The sequence below is a fragment of the Antennarius striatus genome, chromosome 2 (assembly GCF_040054535.1).
Source record: "Antennarius striatus isolate MH-2024 chromosome 2, ASM4005453v1, whole genome shotgun sequence".
NCBI lineage: Eukaryota > Metazoa > Chordata > Actinopteri > Lophiiformes > Antennariidae > Antennarius > Antennarius striatus.
The window spans coordinates 25,019,076-25,037,500 of NC_090777.1; the positions used below are offsets into that span (position 1 = coordinate 25,019,076).

At 49.2% G+C, this 18,425-nt stretch overlaps 2 protein-coding genes across 8 annotated transcripts in view; both read left to right on the forward strand.

The window, feature by feature from the left end:
• acap3a (ArfGAP with coiled-coil, ankyrin repeat and PH domains 3a) overlaps positions 1-14,271 on the forward strand; it is a 38,426-nt gene extending 24,155 nt beyond the window's left edge. Inside the window, exons 5-25 of one of the 5 annotated variants that reach the window (XM_068343757.1) lie at positions 2,421-2,479; positions 2,714-2,897; positions 3,185-3,229; positions 3,313-3,408; positions 3,548-3,622; positions 4,557-4,568; positions 6,432-6,544; positions 6,970-7,021; positions 7,274-7,374; positions 7,565-7,676; positions 7,839-8,047; positions 8,192-8,261; positions 8,476-8,570; positions 8,640-8,857; positions 9,079-9,165; positions 9,259-9,357; positions 9,446-9,672; positions 9,767-9,876; positions 10,296-10,406; positions 10,494-10,555; positions 13,595-14,271. In XM_068343757.1, coding sequence (XP_068199858.1) covers positions 2,421-2,479; positions 2,714-2,897; positions 3,185-3,229; positions 3,313-3,408; positions 3,548-3,622; positions 4,557-4,568; positions 6,432-6,544; positions 6,970-7,021; positions 7,274-7,374; positions 7,565-7,676; positions 7,839-8,047; positions 8,192-8,261; positions 8,476-8,570; positions 8,640-8,857; positions 9,079-9,165; positions 9,259-9,357; positions 9,446-9,672; positions 9,767-9,876; positions 10,296-10,406; positions 10,494-10,555; positions 13,595-13,701 — 2,244 coding nt within the window. In that variant the 3' untranslated portion in view covers positions 13,702-14,271. Of the gene's footprint in view, positions 1-2,420; positions 2,480-2,713; positions 2,898-3,184; positions 3,230-3,312; positions 3,409-3,547; positions 3,623-4,556; positions 4,569-6,431; positions 6,545-6,969; positions 7,022-7,273; positions 7,375-7,564; positions 7,677-7,838; positions 8,048-8,191; positions 8,262-8,475; positions 8,571-8,639; positions 8,858-9,075; positions 9,166-9,258; positions 9,358-9,445; positions 9,673-9,766; positions 9,877-10,295; positions 10,407-10,493; positions 10,556-13,594 lie in introns of all 5 variants that reach the window. The other 4 variants (XM_068343784.1, XM_068343749.1, XM_068343767.1 and 1 more) reach the window with 4 other exon arrangements.
• Positions 14,272-14,641: 370 nt separating this feature from the next.
• The window catches only part of hipk1a (homeodomain interacting protein kinase 1a), a 6,378-nt gene continuing 2,594 nt past the window's right edge, over positions 14,642-18,425 (forward strand). For 2 of the 3 annotated variants that reach the window (XM_068343718.1, XM_068343728.1), the window contains exons 1-9: positions 15,061-15,968; positions 16,048-16,421; positions 16,508-16,631; positions 16,975-17,094; positions 17,164-17,250; positions 17,351-17,532; positions 17,625-17,775; positions 18,001-18,205; positions 18,303-18,421. In XM_068343718.1, coding sequence (XP_068199819.1) covers positions 15,198-15,968; positions 16,048-16,421; positions 16,508-16,631; positions 16,975-17,094; positions 17,164-17,250; positions 17,351-17,532; positions 17,625-17,775; positions 18,001-18,205; positions 18,303-18,421 — 2,133 coding nt within the window. In that variant the 5' untranslated portion in view covers positions 15,061-15,197. Of the gene's footprint in view, positions 15,038-15,060; positions 15,969-16,047; positions 16,422-16,507; positions 16,632-16,974; positions 17,095-17,163; positions 17,251-17,350; positions 17,533-17,624; positions 17,776-18,000; positions 18,206-18,302; positions 18,422-18,425 lie in introns of those variants that run through there. The other variant, XM_068343736.1, reaches the window with a different exon arrangement.

Sequence of the window (18,425 nt, forward strand, 5' to 3'; positions counted from 1 at the left end):
CTTAGCCGCCGCCCCTCTTTAGGTCCAGGATCACCACCTGTTTTATCCATGTCGAATGTAAGCAGAGCGAAGGATTTCACCATCGCCTTTTGTTGCAGAAGCATCAACAGAAACAGGCCAACATTTCTGTTCAAGTCAAGCATGAAAGTCCATATGAATACTCACTAAATTATTGATTTCTGTTCGACGCTGATCATCCATTAGAAATGAGAAGAGATGGCACAGAGCGACTCAAACATCATAGCTGCCAGGTCTTTATACATACAGTATATGTGATTTGTCTGCTTTAATTCATTACAATACAACAATAATGCTAATGCTTTAGGCTGTTAACACTGGATGAGGATGAATGGATGGGATTGGGAAGCCATCGCTAGCTTCTCTCAGTTATATTTGGAAACTGAAAAGAAGAAACCAAGACGCAGCAGGAAGTCGTTTCTTTGTGAAATTTGAGTCACACTAGAATCACATCTTCTCAGACTGATTGGAAATACAGGTGTTCAACTTACGAACATTCAACTTACGAACTTTGGCTTATGAACATTCGGAGGTACGAACAAACACGACTATTGTACTACGTGCTACACAACTGTGCAATGGTTTGGTACACCTCTGACAGTGCATCCATAATAGAGGCAGGTTGTTTTATGAGTAGATTCTACCTCTTCCTCTCCCTGATCCAACCAGCGGATCATTTATTAGATACTCATGCATACAATGACAACAACCCCCCCAATTTCTATTTCCTGTCTTTGCTATTTACAGACTGAAGGCGGGGGCTAAAAGGCCGGGTGGTTATAAGATTTAAAACGCTCTGAAACTTGCTGTTAATGTTCGTTTTGACACTGATTGGTAGATTTGTTGCTTGTGTGGTTCTGTGCTTCAAACCTCTGAAGGGTTTCAATCCATGGTGTAAACAATTACCCTGCCCCCTGCTGTACAGGCATTGACCGGCTGTAGGGGGCAGGATAGGGATCCACCTTGCTTCCAAAAATATGGGGTCGTTCATGCATCACGAGGGCATCCTGTGGCATCGTCCAATCAAAGCAGGGTGTCAACTTGCCACAAAGCAGCTCAGGAATGCTGCCGGCGGCGCTACCCCCAGAGCCAGGAAGTGTCCCAACAGCTTTCCTTCCACCACTCCCATACAGACACCTTCCATTCTTTTAAAGGTTCCCGAGCCCCCGTCCACCTGGGTTGGGTCTGCCCAGTGCCCAACCTCATGGTAACCTCAGAGTTGATGCTCGCCGCTCGCCTCCGTCCGGCCATCTCCAGTTCTCGAACGTTCATCATTGATACCACAAGACTCACCGCGAACCTTTAACCTTTATCCAAAACAAACCTGTCTCCCTAGAGACACCAGAGCCACACTGGAATAAAAACCACCTGAAACCCGTTTTCATTGGATTCAGACTCACATCGTCTCATTTATCACATTATTCCACCAAAACGAGGAAGCAAACCCTTTAAAACAAAGCTAACATCTCGGCGGTGGAGCGTGGGCTCTGACAGTTTGTCTGTGTGAGTTTGCACCCTGCATTGGATGCAGACTCTGGCTTATTGTACCAAAAGCCTCCTCCTCCCTCCCTCGCGGTTCCAGTGACCTATTTAGCAGAAGCAGCGAGAAGCAAGAATCACAGAGGAGGTGCTCGGAGGGCGATGGAAGGAGACGAGATGCTAAATGTTAAACCGTTAAAACGGGCTACTATGGGATGACATTGCGCCACCCGTTCATCCCCAAAGGCGGGAAGGGCTTATTTGCATCTTTTCCAGGCATAAGCTGGAAGAAGCTGTCTTTGTCGCCCCCTGTTGGATGTAGGTAGTCTGACAGAAGCTTCTTTTATATGTCAGATGTAAATTTTGGGGAATCTGAAGATGTTTGAGAACATGAGTGTAGAGTTTTGTGATTTTTAATGTGAAATCCTGATCTGAAAAGGGAACTACAAATCTTTTCCTTTCGCTTGAAATGGAATTATGTTTTCTTGTTTAATATTTGTCTTCAGTTCTGTTTCAAACCTTTTCAAAAACTTTTACCAAAGGCAAAAAAAGTCTGGATAAAATTCAGCATACTGCAATATGAGACATCTCCTTATCTGGTTCGTCAATTTATCGGGTCACAGGGGTTGCCGGAGCCTATCCTCGCAGACTTATGTACAAGAGGCAGGGGGACACTCTGGGCACGATGCCGGTGCACCGCGGAGCCACATGAAAGACAAACTGTGAAATAACTTTTATCCACTACTAAATGTTAAACTTTTACCAATCGACTGACCTCAGCTGTGGTTCTGACCTGGTTCTGGATCCATAGAGGATTTGTCTTTTATCTTGACTCGTGTAGTGATCGATCTGGAGAGGAAAGTTTGTTCCTTTTCCTCTGAGGTTTAAAAGTCTGAAGCTGATTTGTCCCCCATCTCTTCCAGATCCTGTTCGACCAAGCTCAGCGCTCCATAAAGCAGCAGCTGCACAACTTTGTGAAAGAGTGAGTCAAACCTCCGACCCGTTCAGATGCATCAAATATTTACCAGAGCAGAAAGAGCCTGAGGCGGTCAACTTTAGAAAGCACCTGCCCCCTTTTTACCCCCGAAAAGCTTTTTAGGATCCTTAAATATTAAAGTACCTCCTTTTTTCAGGCGTATCATGAGCAGCTGAACTTTCCTGTAAACCGGCGCTGAGCCGCCGTTTGTTTGCTGATGTCTGTCTGAATGTCTGTCAGGGATGTTCGGAAGTTCAAGGAGACCAAGAAACACTTTGATAAAGTGCGTGAGGACATGGAGATAGCGCAGGTGAAGAACGCTCAGGCGCCCAGGAACAAGCCTCACGAGGTGGAAGAAGCTACCGGAACCCTCAGCATCACCCGCAAGTGCTTCAGACACCTGGCTCTGGACTACGTCCTGCAGGTCAGAGCTTCATCCCGCCTTCCTACACACACACACAAACACACACACACACATCCAAAAAGATTTTCAGTAAAAAGCCTTCTATCTGTGAGATGCTGTTTATTTGTGTGTTTTTTTGTTTGTTTGTTTATGACTGGTTTTCACACTGGTGTTCTTCACTCACAATGTGACATGTTATGTGTTTGGTGATGTCAGAGGTAACTTAGTTTGTCAGCTGAACTAGAATGTTCTGAGATCGTCCACTAGAGGGCGCCATCATGATCTGTTGATGTTCTTCATCTCCGCAGATCAACGTCCTGCAGGCCAAGAAGAAATTTGAGATCCTTGATGCTGTAAGTGACCCTCATGTCCTCCTCTTTATAAGTCCTCCCATGCCATTGGTCTTCCTGACACTGGTGCTTCTCCCGTCGACCAGATGCTGTCCTTCATGCACGCCCAGTACTCGTTGTTCCAGCAGGGCTACAACCTCCTGGACGAGATCGACCCCTACATGAAGAAGCTGGCCGCTGAGGTAGGTGGAGTCTTCTTCATCATTCAAAGTGCTGATGTTTCGTTCCCTCAGATGACTCACCCTGACCATAACCCTAATCCTAAACCTGACCCTGAGCCTAACCCTAAACCTGACTCTAACCATCTGCTCTTGCCTTCAGCTGGATCAGCTGGTGATCGACTCGGCCATGGAGAAGAGGGAGATGGAGCACAAACACGCCACCATTCAGCAGCGGGTGAGTTCCTGTTGTTTGTTCACCACCCCGTTCCTCACCCCCCCCCCCCCCCCCCCCACCGGTGAGGAGGGGAGGCTGATGCTGAGAAAGCATCTCACCTCCAGGATCAGGTCTACCACTCTGCCCAGTTCATCTGTTGTGACTGGGGAAGGATTAGCCCGCAGAGGCTTGGAAGTGTTCCGTTAATCCCCCCAACAATGCCCAGGCGTCGATTTAAGAATTAAATCAGGTGGAATTAAATCGATTTAGGAACCATTAATCCCTCTGTTGTCTGCTGGTCAGCATATTAACGGCAGAAGTGCTGACATGTTAGATACGTTAGCATCCTTCATGGTCCCCAGAGGATGAGAGCTGCTGTCTTTGGTGGGTGATGCTGGAGGGAGGGTCATACTCACATTCATACACCGTTAGTGGGACTGGCGCTTTATTCATTTATTTATTTCGAGCATGTTAGCATTTATCTGCACCAGGATTTTCAACCAGTTCATGAAGCAAAAAATTTTGTTCAAAGCCCTGGTCTGCACATTAACTCACTGCAGAGGCACCTCCTGTTCACTCCTGTCAATCAGCTGCAGAGCGCCCCCTAGTGGCCCCTCCCTGCGCGTCTCCATCGTGTCGTGATTCTCTCCGTGAAGCTTAAGTAATGGGATCATAACTGTAGGTGCGACCCCCGCCGTCCGTCTCGTCCTTCAATAATTCAGAAGCCCCTCTTCGGCATCTGGCTCCTCTTCCTCGGGATCAGTGACCATCTGTTACCGGGTCACACTTAGGGCCGGTTATTGATCTGTTTACTCCGGCGCTGTTAGACACTGAGCTTCACATCCCGGGTGGGTGGAGGGCAGTGATGACATCACCCGAACCTGAACCGATGGTTCTAACGTTCTCTTGTCTTTTCCTCTGATTTCATGTCTCCGACACGTCCACCTCCCACCAGACCCTCCTGCAGGTGAGTACTCCTCCAATCACTTACCTCCGTTTTACCTCTAGCACATATGTGGCCCCGACGGGCTGCAGCGCTCCGCTGTTTCCAAACAGAACAAGAACCAAAGCCTCTTCTTTAGCCTGGTGGCCGGTCTGGCCTTCATCCTGAACCTTTGGTTTCAATGAGTCACTTCTCGTCTGCTCCTTCTCTCTACGTTCCTTCACACACAGATTCAGTCTTTCCAGACGTGAAACATGAACCGACAGATCGGACCAGATTTAGTCATGCAGCATGTTTTGCGTTTGTTGCTCCTTTGTTCTCCGCTGCTTTCAGAACAGCGTGGCCTACTTTGTCAAGACACGTTTTCCTCCTTGTTTCGTTTCCTCCTTGTCTCCAGCATGTGCAGGAAGCCTGTGAGGGACAAAGGGAGGCTGCAGCCCCCAGTCGGTCCACGCAGGGCTGCAGGCTGGGGTTGAACGGCTGCATGCTGCTGCAGCAGCAGGAGAAGTCGTCCTCTGGAGGTTTCAGACAGCATTTACTTCCTGTTTCCTGCTGGAGTGTTGTCAGGAAAGTCGAGTTGGGTCGACTTAGTGGTTCTTGGTCACAACTGGTGTTAAACCTGCATGATAAACCCGTTACAGATGCCTCAGTGGACTTGCGTGGAACAAATGACAGCTCATTAGCTTCAGTGATGATGACCCAGGGGTGGAACACACATCTGGACAGGTGGAGCCAACCGGTGTGCAGGAAGGCCAGAAAGACCTGAGGGATGTAGGGCAGTGGCAGAGAACCCGATGGAGAGCAAACAAACACATCCAGAATCCTTTAGGAAGGCTGGAATCGAGATAAAGTGAATTAATTTATGCTAAAGAGGCAAGAAAAAACAGACAGGAAGTCCAGATCCTGCAAAATAAAAGGTTTCTACGTTTGGGTCCTCCTCAGCTTTCTCCAAAGATGAAGACTGAGGTCCATCTTCATCGTCCGAACTTCTTTTCTATTTTCTCTGCTGCTCCTGAACAATTTGCTCCAAGTTGGTGTTTTTTCCTGCTCGTTCAATAATTCAGCGACGTTCGGTTTGTCTGTGTGACGCTGCGGCGTTAAAAATAGATGATCTTTGTTGAGGGCTCCAGAGATGTTGTTGGGATGCTGCGTTTAGACAGAGCCTTCATCTGACGGCTGAAGGTAAGACTTGTGTTTGTGTTGCAGGCTGCTGTGTGTGTTGTGTTGACTGTGTTGGGTTGTGTTGCGTTGCGTTGGGCTCCACCCTCCTCTTCAGGGCGGCGTGTTTATGGGGTGAAGTGGGGGTGAAGCGTCTTTGCCCTCTCAGGGCTGCGCTGGCAGCTGTATGCTAATCAGCGCTAATCCTGCAGCCAGGACACACACGTCAGTGTTGGAATTACGACACACTGAGCTGCTGCGACGCAATGCGTTAGCCTCCATTGACACACACACACACACACACACACACACACATACACACCACCGTCAGAGGATGGATGGTAATCCAGCATTAGAATCTGCAGGAGAGATGTTTGAGGATTTTTCTGCTGGAAGGAAGCAGTTGTTTAAAGATGAAGATCTTTTTCCAGTGGGAAGTTTTGGTGCGTCGCTGTGTGTGTTTGTGTATGTGTGTGTGTGTGTGTGTGTGTGTGTGTGTGTGTGTGTGTGTGTGTGTGTGTGTGTGTGTGTGTAGGCTGATTCCACATGAATCCTGCTCTGTTCCTGGAATATCCTACGTCACGCTCACATCTGTCCTGTGCGCCCCGCAGGAAGACGCCAGGCTGCTTCCCCGACACGTGACCTCTTCCACACGGGCGCACACGGATTGATGAGTCGTATGTACAGTACAGCGCTTGGCGACTGACAGTCGTTGTCGTTGTGTTTCAGGACTTCTCGTATGACGACTCTAAGGTGGAGTTCAACGTGGACGCCCCCAACGGTGTGGTGATGGAGGGCTACCTGTTCAAGAGGGCCAGCAATGCCTTCAAGACCTGGAACAGGTAATAATCCCTCACATTAACTGACAGGTTATTACTGCCGTAGCCTCACTGTACGTGTTGTGTTCATGCATGACAGGATTGTGTTGTAAAAACTATTAGATGGGGGGACGTGAGCTCGGGAGGGAGGAGGAAGAAGAGATGTTAGAGAAACGTTTCCACAGCGATCCATCATGACGCCAGAGAGGTTTGTGATGTCATCGCTGAGTTTAAACGCAGACGAGTCTCAGAACGCCGCCTCCTGCTGGCCAATCCGCACACTGCACGTAGAACCTAGTCGTTATGCGCTCATCCAGTTGCTCCGACAGATGTACAACGTGAACCAGCTCAGTAAAACCTCAGTACCCCCCCCCCCCCCACACCCAGCTCTAAGAGCCCATTGGTTATCCATCCATCTGCTGTATAATAAATGTATGATCTCTCCGCAGGCGGTGGTTCTCCATACAGAACAGTCAGCTGGTCTATCAGAAGAGACTGAAGGTAGGTCCATTTTCTCAGTGCTATCATCCCCCCTCTCCCCCAGCCCCCCAGGGGTGAACTGGCCCCTCACAGGTTAAGTGCACTTTAAAGGAGGAGAGTATGAGAATGTTGATTATGCTCCGCTGGTTTTCCAGGGTCTCCGCTCGTGAGAGCGAGGGAACATCTGATGGGTGGATGGTCATGAAGGAACAGCTGTTTCCTGTTGTGTTGTTGTTGTTGTTGTTGTTGATTAAATGCTTTGTGTGTTTGCAGGACACTCTGACGGTGGTGGTGGAGGACCTCCGTCTCTGCTCCGTGAAACCCTGTGAAGACATAGAAAGGAGGTTCTGCTTCGAGGTCGTCTCCCCGTCCAAGTAAGACTTGCCTACAGGTTCAGATGTTCGTGGTTCCCCGGGGGGTGGGCCATCAGGTCATCTCCTGACTCTGGGGGTCAAATCTGTGTCATTTTTAATCTGTGTCGGTTTAAGAACCCCTGCTCTACAGAAATTAGTGAACCGTCTTTCTGTGGTCCCGTTGTAAACATGAGGTGTGTTCCCCCTGCAGGAGCTGCATGCTTCAGGCCGAGTCTGAGAAGCTCAGGCAGGCGTGGATCCAGGCGGTTCAAGCTAGCATCGCCTCAGCCTACAGAGAGAGTCCAGACACCTGCTATGTGGAGGTTTGTTCACGACCGATGCCGCTGTGTGTTTGACTTCCTGTCCTGTAGAGCTGTCCTGCTGAGGACATTTATTCAGTGGATTAAATGATTAAATGTACGACAGAAGGAAGTGGAACATATTTGTACGTATGTGTGTGACCTTCTTGTGTGTTTTACGTTTAGCGTCTGGACAGAACGGCGTCTCCGTCCACCAGCAGCATCGACTCTGCCAGCGAACCCCGGGAGCGCAGCGTCCGAGGGGAAACCATCCTGCAGCGGATCCAGTGTCTCCCGGGCAACGAGCAATGCTGCGACTGCGGCCAGGCCGACCCCCGCTGGGCCTCCATCAACCTGGGCGTCCTGCTGTGCATCGAATGTTCCGGCATCCACAGGTAAGTCCAGAGGGAAAGTCCACGTGTTTTTGGAGCTGATTGAGGAACCGGTTTTGTAGAATTCTCCTGAACACCAGAGGCTAATGTGGATTTAAGACAACAGCAAGGCTTTGAAAGAGATGACCTGTAAACTTTCTGTTGCAGGAGTCTGGGAGTTCACTGCTCAAAGGTCCGCTCGCTCACACTGGACTCATGGGAACCAGAACTATTGAAGGTACTGTTTGTCTCCCAGCATCAGGAATAATGAGTCACGTAGATTCGCTACATTCAGGAATAGATGGGAAAATATCCATCATTACCTACAGGTTAGATTTTATGAAACTCAGTGGAGTGGATTCACAAAGAATCCTGAAAACAGATCTAGAAGATCCAGAACTGATACATCTTCTCACGGGTCTTTATTCAGAGGGTTTGTTATGTCTCTGCAGCTGATGTGTGAGCTTGGAAACAGCGTCATCAACCACATCTATGAAGGCTCTTACCAGGAACAGGGTCTGAAGAAACCACTACCCTCCAGCTCCAGGTAGGGTTTCGTAGCAGAGCTGAAAAGCGTGACCTCCTACTTGATTTAAAACCTTGTATTTTCTCGCAGGCAGGAGAAGGAGGCCTGGATCAAAAGCAAGTATGTGGAGAAGAAGTTCCTGAAGAAGCTCTGCCCCACAGAGATCCTCATCAACGGGGAGAGGAAGTCCGAGCGGCAGTGGAGCGTGAAGAAGTGTCGGAGACACAACAGCGCCAGCATGGTGTCGAAAACACGGCGGCGGTACCGACAGGAGGCGGGGAGCACGTCGCCGTCCACCCTCTCTGCAGGTGTTGCACGTCAAACAGCTGGGCGGGGGGGGGGAGGACTAATTTAACATGAACCGCAGAGAATCATCACGTTTTAGGTTTCCTCTGGTTCTGTTTATTGGAGGGTTAGAGGGTTCACGAGGCCGAACAGAGGTCACGTGATCCATCTCCCAGTGCGTCCCAGTTCACGCCAACTGGGATGGTCTAACCAGTTTCTTTATTCCCTGTTTGTCTCACAGCAGCTGCTAAGTTCAGACGAGAATCCCTGTTCTGTCCCGACGAGCTGGACTCTCTCTTCTCCTACTTTGACACCGGATCTGGGCCTCGGAGTAAGTTTTATTCCACGTTGATTAAAATGGATTGACCAATCAGAGCCGACCGTGACTAATGTGACTAACGTGTCCGTGTTGTGGCGTCTCCCGGTCCGGCAGGCCTAAGCAGCGACAGCGGGTTGGGAGGCAGCACGGACGGCAGCACAGATATCCTGGTGTTTGGGTCGGTGGTGGACAGTGTCACAGAGGGTGAGGGCTTCACATGGACTTCCAGTATTACTGGTGGAAAAGCTCCATGGGGCCGAGGAGTTACAGTTTGTGTCTATGGTTCCCTCAGAGTGTGAGGTGTCCGAGGACTCCAGCGGCGAAGCCGAGCTGGAGGCGGAGCCGGAGACGTCGGACCCGGAGGACATGAGGGACCTCCATCCCGGGGCGCTGCTCTGTAAAGCCTCCAAAGCCCGCAACCTGCCAGTCATGGCCGAAGCGCTAGCCCACGGGGCGGACGTCAATTTAGTCAACGAATATGAGGAAGGAAAGACGCCGCTCATACAAGCTGTTATTGGGGTACACGCATAACACACAAGAGTTAAACACAAGAGTTAAACATGAGTTAAAAATGTATATTCAAAAGGAGTTAAAAGCATTTCCTCAACTTCAGGGTTCGCTGATCGCCTGTGAGTTCCTGCTTCAGAACGCTGCTGACGTCAACCAAAGAGACGCCAGAGGGAGGGGCCCGCTGCATCACGCTACCTACCTGGGACACACAGGGTGAGTGCTGCAGTTACCCACGATGTAGCAGCAGTTTCCCTCGATGTAGCAGCAGTTACCCACGATGCAGCCGGAGTTACCTACGATGTAGCAGGAGTAACGATGTAGCAGGAGTTACCCACAATGTAGCTGTAGTTACCCATGATGTAGCAGGAATTACCCACAATGCAGCAGGAGTTACCCACGATGTAGCAGGAGTTACCCACAATGCAGTGGGAATTATCCATGATGCGCCAGGAGTTACCCATGATGTAGCAAGAGTAACAAAATAGCAGAATAGAGCTACACTGTGGAAATGGTTTTCAGAAGATTTTAATCTGAATATTTTGAGGTTTTGAATTGAAATTTGGATGAAAAGAAGAGAGAGGCTTGATTTTTTTGGACGGACTCGCTTTGACCCGCTTCCCTCGTGTTTCCAGGCAGGTGTGTTTATTCCTGAAAAGAGGGGCCACGCAGAACGAGGAGGACGAGGACGGCCAGGATCCTTTGAGTATCGCTGTGCAGCAGGCCAACGCAGACATCGTCACTCTGTACGTTCCTGAAGACACGTCTCCATAGCAGCATCATAACTCTGACCTGTGACCTCTGACCTCTTCTTTACTCCTCCTGTCTTTCAGGCTGCGTCTGTCCAGGATGAACGAGGAGATGCGAGAGTCGGAGGGACCTTTTGGACAGCCAGGTCAATACCCAGCTAGTAGCCCCACCGAGCAGCAGTATAGGAAATGCATTCAGGAGTTTATCTGTCTCAACATAGAGTGCTAGAACCGAGCCGGTTTCTATTTACCACACTAACTTCCTTACATCAGACACACTACAATCATCAGTCTTCCTCCCCCAGCACCGCCCCCTGACTGCAGACCATAGCTGCTACTCAGGATCAACTCAGTATTAACCTTTAATGATGTCAGATTACAATCAGGTGCTCAAGTGTCCAATCACAGCGGAGCAGGCGAATCACTGCCATCCAAGACCGCCCAGCACTGCTCTGTCATCAGCGGCACGTCACCTTTACCTCCTACGATGATGCAACAACTGCACGTTTAGTTTCATCAGATGATGTCACTGTTTTTATAGCGGTGGGGGAGAAGCTATGAGGTGCTGCTGGTTCAGTCGGATCCGTTTGTCCGAGACTTTACGGGTTCTGATTGAACTTTTATTTTAGTGCACAAGACACACAATCAATCACATTCACACCTGTGGGCAATTCAGTCACAAGTTCACCTCAACTGCACGCCACTGATGAGGGGGCAGAATGCGGAATGAACCCTACACAGAGCACCAGCCCTCCCCCACAAAACAAAAACTTGTGGAACCAGCAGTCCCCCCACCCCCATCATGTGACCAATGTGGTGGAGCTGTTCTTCGATGGTATCTGTGATGCTGTGAAAACTGAGAAGAATTCTATTGATCACTAAAAACTCTTCAGTTGAATCAAAAGCTCAATTTTGCACTTTTTCCTTTCCTCATTCTGTCGTTCTTTCATCTCTTATTTCTGTTTGCATAAAATGCTTTGGTTTTTTTATTGATGGGGAAATGTCAGGAGCAATAGATCAATCGATCAGTGATGATGTGTATTTTTATGCTGAACAGGGTGCAGATATTTTTTTAAGCTGGATATATTTAGTCAGATTTTATTTTGCTGATGTCACTCGCTATTTTCTCATGATGATATTCAGCTGAAAGTGGAGGTTTTTCTAAATCACACCATTGTTACAGTGTACCGGTATGCTAACGTGTTGCGGCTAGGTTAGCTCTGTGTTTCTAGTGCATGGGGAGGGGGGGAGGGGGGGCGTTCTAATCTGTGTCTATGACTTGTGTTGTTGAACAGTAGAACTTTTATTATAACCTCCATCGTGACAGCCGTGGAAGAACCAACGCAGACATTCTCTGTTCCACTGAACGCTGGGTTCAAATCTATTGGTTCAAATCTTATTTGGCCTTTCATGAGGCTGAATTAGCCTGAAGTTAAAAACGTTTCTCAAAGATGTTGCTTGTTTTCAAGCCTAAAACGTAACGGCTGGCATTAAATGTCTGTGTGAGCTGCTCGTTCACCAAAGAAGAAGAAGTGACCATTTTGATAAGTGACCCTTTTAGGTTTTTGTTTAATTTTATTGGCCAACTGATGAAGTCACACCCCCAACCAGGAAGTAGGCTTCACTCGATGAATGGTGTCATTTCTAGCATGGAACCATGGAAGTGTTGTATTGTGCAGTGAAACGTCTGCAGTGTGTCGGAAGACGGTTTGACTGTTGTGTACAGAAACTCAAACTATTAACACTTTAACTGCTTGCTTCTAACATGCAACTTTTAACCTGTATTTTCTGTCTGACTGTTACCTGTGACAAATGTCTGAATATATCTGCATAACAACACAGCTACCTGTATTAGTCTTGTGTTGGGTAACTCCTCCCACTGTCTTCTAAATAAACTGAAAATAAAGGAAGCTGTGACCTCACACTAACCTCTCCCTTGGCTTCTTTGCCTCTGAGCCGTCTTTTACTGCATCTAACAACACTAACAACCTGTAGGCAGCTTCTTCTGCTGAGTTATCATGCATCAAACACCTCTGAATTTCACCACGTCATCACAAAGTTATTCTGTCATTCTGGATTATGATCATCTAGGAATTTTAATCTTTGAGTTTCTAATGATTTTTTTTTTTTAGAATAGTTTCAAGTTTTCATTTATAAGCAGTATTTAGATGTTAACTAACGGTTTTCCATCACTTTGTGGTCTAGGTGTTGTGTTTATTACAGTTGTTAAACCCCTGATACAACATTATAGCATCACTATGTATGAATAATGGCTGAACCTTCGTTTGAGGTGTCGTCATTTTATTAGCATCATTAGGAAAGTCCTGCTCCTGCAACTGGAGGGTCATCTAATACCAACAGAATAATCCACCAGATTATTAAAGACAATGGAGGCTTGGCCTTCATCACACCATCGCCAAATTAAAAAAAATAACAAAATATATTTTATTAAATAGGATGAGTACAAATTTAATCATAATAATACTCGTCTTTTACCGCCACTCGGCATCAGTGGCGGTGTGTTGTTCAGGGTCCATAAATTGGGCGTAAAAGTCATAATAAAGATAATAATAATGATATTACATATATATTATTACTACATTTTATAATAACTTACCAGGAAAAAGCCCTGCCTTCAAAATGATGCAGGTAAAAGAGGATTAGATGTGTGGAAACAATCACAAAAGTGTGAAGAGGAATAATTAAGTTGAACTATAAAATGTAAGTTAGAATTAATGAAGAAGAAAATTTAAAGGAATTTGAGTTTCTATTCTTTGTCAGGCGTAAATTGATTTTTTTGAATGGGTTTAACTTGATTGGCCAAAAGATGCAGATTCTGCTGCAGAAGGTTCAATCCCTCCTTCTTCTCCCAGCCTCTCACACGGATAAAGAGGGAAACCAGGAATGTCCGTTCCCCTTTCTAATTAGCCGGGCATGGGAGTCCTGGTGGGGCACAAAAGACTTCAACCGTTTCTGCTTTTTACATTCAGCGGTTGCCATGGCCACAGGACAAGCAAAGGCTCAGAATTTAGGAAGCTGAAAGAGTGGAGCTTCATGCCCCCCCGCCTGTAACCCCCCCCCCCCATTCAAGAGACGCTTTCTGAACCTGCTTTGTGTGATTCTCACCAAAACAAGTCTGACCTTCAGTAGCATCATCTTCATCTATTTCTGTTTTCCTTCCTCAGGAGACGCCACATACCTGGACATCTTCCGGGAGTTTTCCCACATGGCCTCCCACAACCCAGAGAAGCTGAAGCGGAGGAGCGTTCACTTTCGCCACTCCTTCAGGTAGTGGAGGCCTAGAGAGGAGGACATCCTGCGGCCCAGATGGGTTTAGGTTCTACGGCCAAACCCTTTAAAGCATCTTGAAAGTGAAGAGATCATCAATGCTGTCATTCATTTCCACACTTATGATGAAATGAGGATTTGCAGGTCTTTTCCTCGTTATTTGCTTTAATGAATTTAGCATCGCTTGGTTTTTTTTGGGTTTTTTTCTAGTTTATTATATGAAGATGTTTTCATCTTTGTTTAACTTCCATTATTCAGATCAACATATCTCTGACACAACTTTGTCATGCATGCATTTATTCTCATTATATGTCATACTTGAATCCAGTGGTGTCACGTGATCCATAGTTATCATCACAAGTCCAACACCTTGAATCAGTGTTTCCTATTTTATCATGAATTATGAATTAGCGTTGTTTGTTTATTTTACAGTGACTATGCTGGTGTAGTCGTCACAATATTTAGTTTACTTTACTTTTTTTTTTAATGTTGCTGTAGAAGCAAAAATGTTAATATATGTGTAAATGAAGGGGAATAGAGACGAAAGATGGTGAAAATAAACACTTCCTGTTTACATGCAGCAGTCCAGAGTCGAGTTAATCTGACGCACTTACGTCATCACGTTGCTGAGCTGACAGCGCCACCTTGTGTTGTCACATAAAACTGCATTTAATCAACTAAGCAGTCGCACAAGAAATGAGCCATTTAATTACATAACTAGCTAATAGTAAATAAATAACTGTATCAAATACAAAGGAGACATTTAGACTTAAGGTGTTTACTGTTTTTATTGACATAAATAATTTTTCATTCCTACTATACTTTTCATTCTTACTATAAAATATGATCATTTGCAATGTAACTATTAACTGATATGAAACAGTAGATGATGGCGATGAAGATGTCCGAAGCATAAACGAACCGTATTTTACAAGGTTGTAAAATGTATTTATTTATTTTTTTTGAAAGAGCTCATCCTTGAGCTTCGGCATCGGTGACGTCACTGCGTCACGTGGTAGGAAGTACGCCGACCAGACCCGTCCGTGAGATGGACCTGTCCGGCCGGCGTTGCGCGTCATGAAGCGGAGCGATCCGTCCGGGGACTCGGCGCTCGTTCCTCCCGCCTGAAACGCGATGTGACAGCGGCTTGGAGTCAGGAATGACTGCGGTGCTCGCGGTTAGCTGAGCTAGCTGTTAGCTTAGCGTCATCCGCCGCGCTCCTGTCGGGGAGCCGCCCCGAGCCGCTCACCTGATCCCCGGGAGCAGCACCGGGAGATGACGAGGCCTTAACAGGGGGAGGGGGGGAGATCGGCGGCGGTGTGTTCGACCATCACGTACAGGTACCGTCATTCCTGGATGTTTGAAGGTCACGTGGTGTGGGTGGGCGGAACCGGTGGTCTCCCGGGGCCCGGTCCGGTCTGTGATGACGTGTTTTTGTGGTCCCGGTGAATCTGAAGAAAGGAAAACACAACTGTTGATGTTTACCGGTGGTGACGTCAGATGTTGTTTTGTTTCCAGTCTTGTCCTCCTGCAGACATGGCGTCCCAGCTCCAGGTGTTCTCGTCCCCGTCCGTGTCCTCCAGCGCCTACTCCCGTTCTAAGAGGCTCAAGGTGGAGAATCCGGCGTGGGACGCGTCCAACCAGTTGGGAGACAACGGCTCCTACTACCAGCAGAGCCCCTCCCAAGCCGGCGCGCCCTCCACCTCCGGCTCCGCCTACAACCCGGTGTACAACTCCAACCAAGCGCCCCCACCCGCAGCCGGCTCCCGGGAACAGACGGTGGTGCGGGCGGCGGACAGCACAGGTAGTCTCCGTGGACCTCCCTCCTCCTCTTCCTCCTCCTCTTCCTCCAGCCGGCGCGTGAAGGACGCCGAATCCTCCTCCCAGCCGTGCGACCTGTATCACAAGCCGTACAGCCTGAAGCGGAAGAGCGAGGAGGTGGACAGCAGCGACAGCGTCCAGATCCTGGAGGAGCTCTCGGCCCCGGTGGTTTCCAACCGGATCGCCGGCGGGGGCGGGACCACCACGGCTCAGTCCATCGCACACTCCGCCTCCACCACCAAGAGCAGCAACTCACACAGCGAGGGCGACTACCAGCTGGTCCAGCACGAGATCCTCTGCTCCATGTCCAACAGCTACGAGGTGCTGGAGTTCCTGGGGCGTGGCACCTTCGGCCAGGTGGCCAAATGTTGGAAGAGGGGCACCAACGAGATCGTGGCAATTAAAATCCTGAAGAATCATCCGTCTTATGCTCGGCAGGGTCAAATCGAAGTGAGTTTGGTAGTTTCGTTTGTCGATGACGGTCCGCTTTAGATGCGAGTTACCTATTCCCTCCCTCCCCCCCTTGCAGGTGAGCATCCTCAGCCGGCTGAGCACCGAAAACGCCGACGAGTTCAACTTCGTCCGCTCGTACGAGTGTTTCCAGCACAAGAACCACACGTGCCTCGTGTTCGAGATGCTGGAGCAGAACCTTTACGACTTCCTGAAGCACAGCAAGTTCAGCCCGCTGCTGCTGAAGTGCATCCGGCCCATCCTGCAGCAGGTGGCCACGGCGCTGATGAAGCTGAAGAGCCTGGGGCTGATCCACGCCGACCTGAAGCCGGAGAACATCATGCTGGTGGACCCTTTGAGGCAGCCGTACCGAGTCAAAGTCATCGACTTCGGCTCGGCCAGCCACGTGTCCAAAGCCGTTTGCTCCACCTACCTGCAGTCGCGGTACTACAGGTGAGCAATGCTGCCGAACGCTGCCGCCAGGTTCTTGGAAATGCGGGTTCTTTTTGGGTTTTTAACGTGTGCAAACCTCCTGGCAGAGCCCCGGAGATCATCCTGGGCCTTCCCTTCTGCGAGGCCATCGACATGTGGTCGTTGGGTTGCGTCATCGCCGAGCTGTTCTTGGGATGGCCCCTTTATCCCGGCGCCTCGGAGTACGACCAGGTCGGTGCCCCGTGGAGTCGACAGAAAAGAGTCAATCTGGTGGTTTTTGTGTGACGCCGCGGATGGAAAAACAAACAAATAAACAAACAAACAAACACACAGAAATCGGGTCAAAGGACTTGAGCTCCAGACGAGGGCGAAGTAAAAGATGTTTCTGGTATCGACAGAAAAAAACAACAAAACTTGTGCAGGACAGAGTCAGGTTAGGGTCTCCTGTCCAGTCTGAGTGCTATGCTACGCTAAGCTAACAGCTGCAGTAGCATCACACTGAATTTAGTCCGTTCTGGCGGTGAAAGGAGGCGTCTTACACTCGTTTGTTCACGCCAGCGTTCGTCTTCTGCAGATCCGTTACATCTCCCAGACCCAGGGCCTTCCTGCGGAGTACCTGCTGAGTGCAGGAACCAAAACCAGCCGTTTCTTCAACCGGGGGCCGGACTCCAGCTACCCCCTCTGGAGGCTGAAGGTGAGTGCTTCCGTCCTGAGCTGTGACCGCCACAGACGCCGAGTCTAACCGGCGCCGTTTTGTCTGCAGACGCCTGCAGAACACGAGGCGGAGATGGGCATCAAGTCGAAGGAGGCCCGAAAATACATCTTCAACTGTCTGGATGACATGATGCAGGTGAGGGAGGGGCCACCTACAGGTGTGTTTTACTGGTTTTACCCTTCGTACCAGGACCTAATGCTGCAGACTTCTTGTCCACCCCCCCCCACCACCACAGGTGAACATGACCAACCTGGAGGGGACGGACATCTTGGCAGAAAAGGCCGACAGGCGGGAGTTCATCGACCTGCTGAAGAAGATGCTGACGCTGGACGCGGACAAACGCATCACCCCCATGAAGACCCTGAACCACCCCTTTGTTACCATGACGCACCTGCTGCACTTCCCTCACAGCTCCCAGTAAGCTAATGGTCATGGAGGTTGTCATTGCTATTGGGGGGCGAGGGGGGAGTGATGCCTCCCTGTTTAGATCCCTCTGTTCTCTCTTCCAGTGTTAAGTCCTGCTTTCAGAACATGGACATATGCAAACGCAGATGCAGCGCCTTCGAGAACGGCAAGAATATGTTCGCCAGCAGCAACACGCCAAGCGCCGCCACCAACCTCACCGTCACCTTCAGCAGCCAGCTGAACCAGCACAACCAGGTCAGGATGACTGCAGGGGGCGCTACAACCTCAGAGGCGTCCTAAACTATTGAGATCAGGATTCTTGTAAATCGTTAAACGATCGTCAGCGCCCTTATATCTGGATGGTTTTAGTGTGATTATCTTTGGTTGTCTTATCTTTGGCTCTGAGGGGTGTTCGGTGGGGGGGGCGTTCCTGACGTTGAAGAGCAGATGAGCTTCATGTGTTTCTGTGGTGTCTTTCAGATGGCGTCCACCGGGGGGCAGTCCCTGTCCCTCAGCAGTAACGTCCCGTTGCTGAACTACCAGCCCGGCCTGTACCAACAGGCCACCATAAACATTCCTGGTCTGACCCAGCAGGGCGTGCCCCTGCAGACCAGACCCCCCCAGCTCTGCCCCCAGACCGAGCCCTTCCAGCAGACGCTCATAGTATGCCCCCCCACAATCCAGGGTGAGAGGATGAGACCGACCAGCGGCAACAAGAAGCCTGTGGTATTTTGTGTGTCCTCCTTGTTTGATCTGTGTCACCTTAACCCCCCCCCCAACAGGTCTGCAGACGTCCAATAAACCGTCTGCGTATCCGGTCAGGATGGACAACCCAGTACCCTTGGTTCCTCAGAACCAGTCCTCCCAGTCTCTGCACATCCAGCCTGGCATGTTGGCTCAGGTAC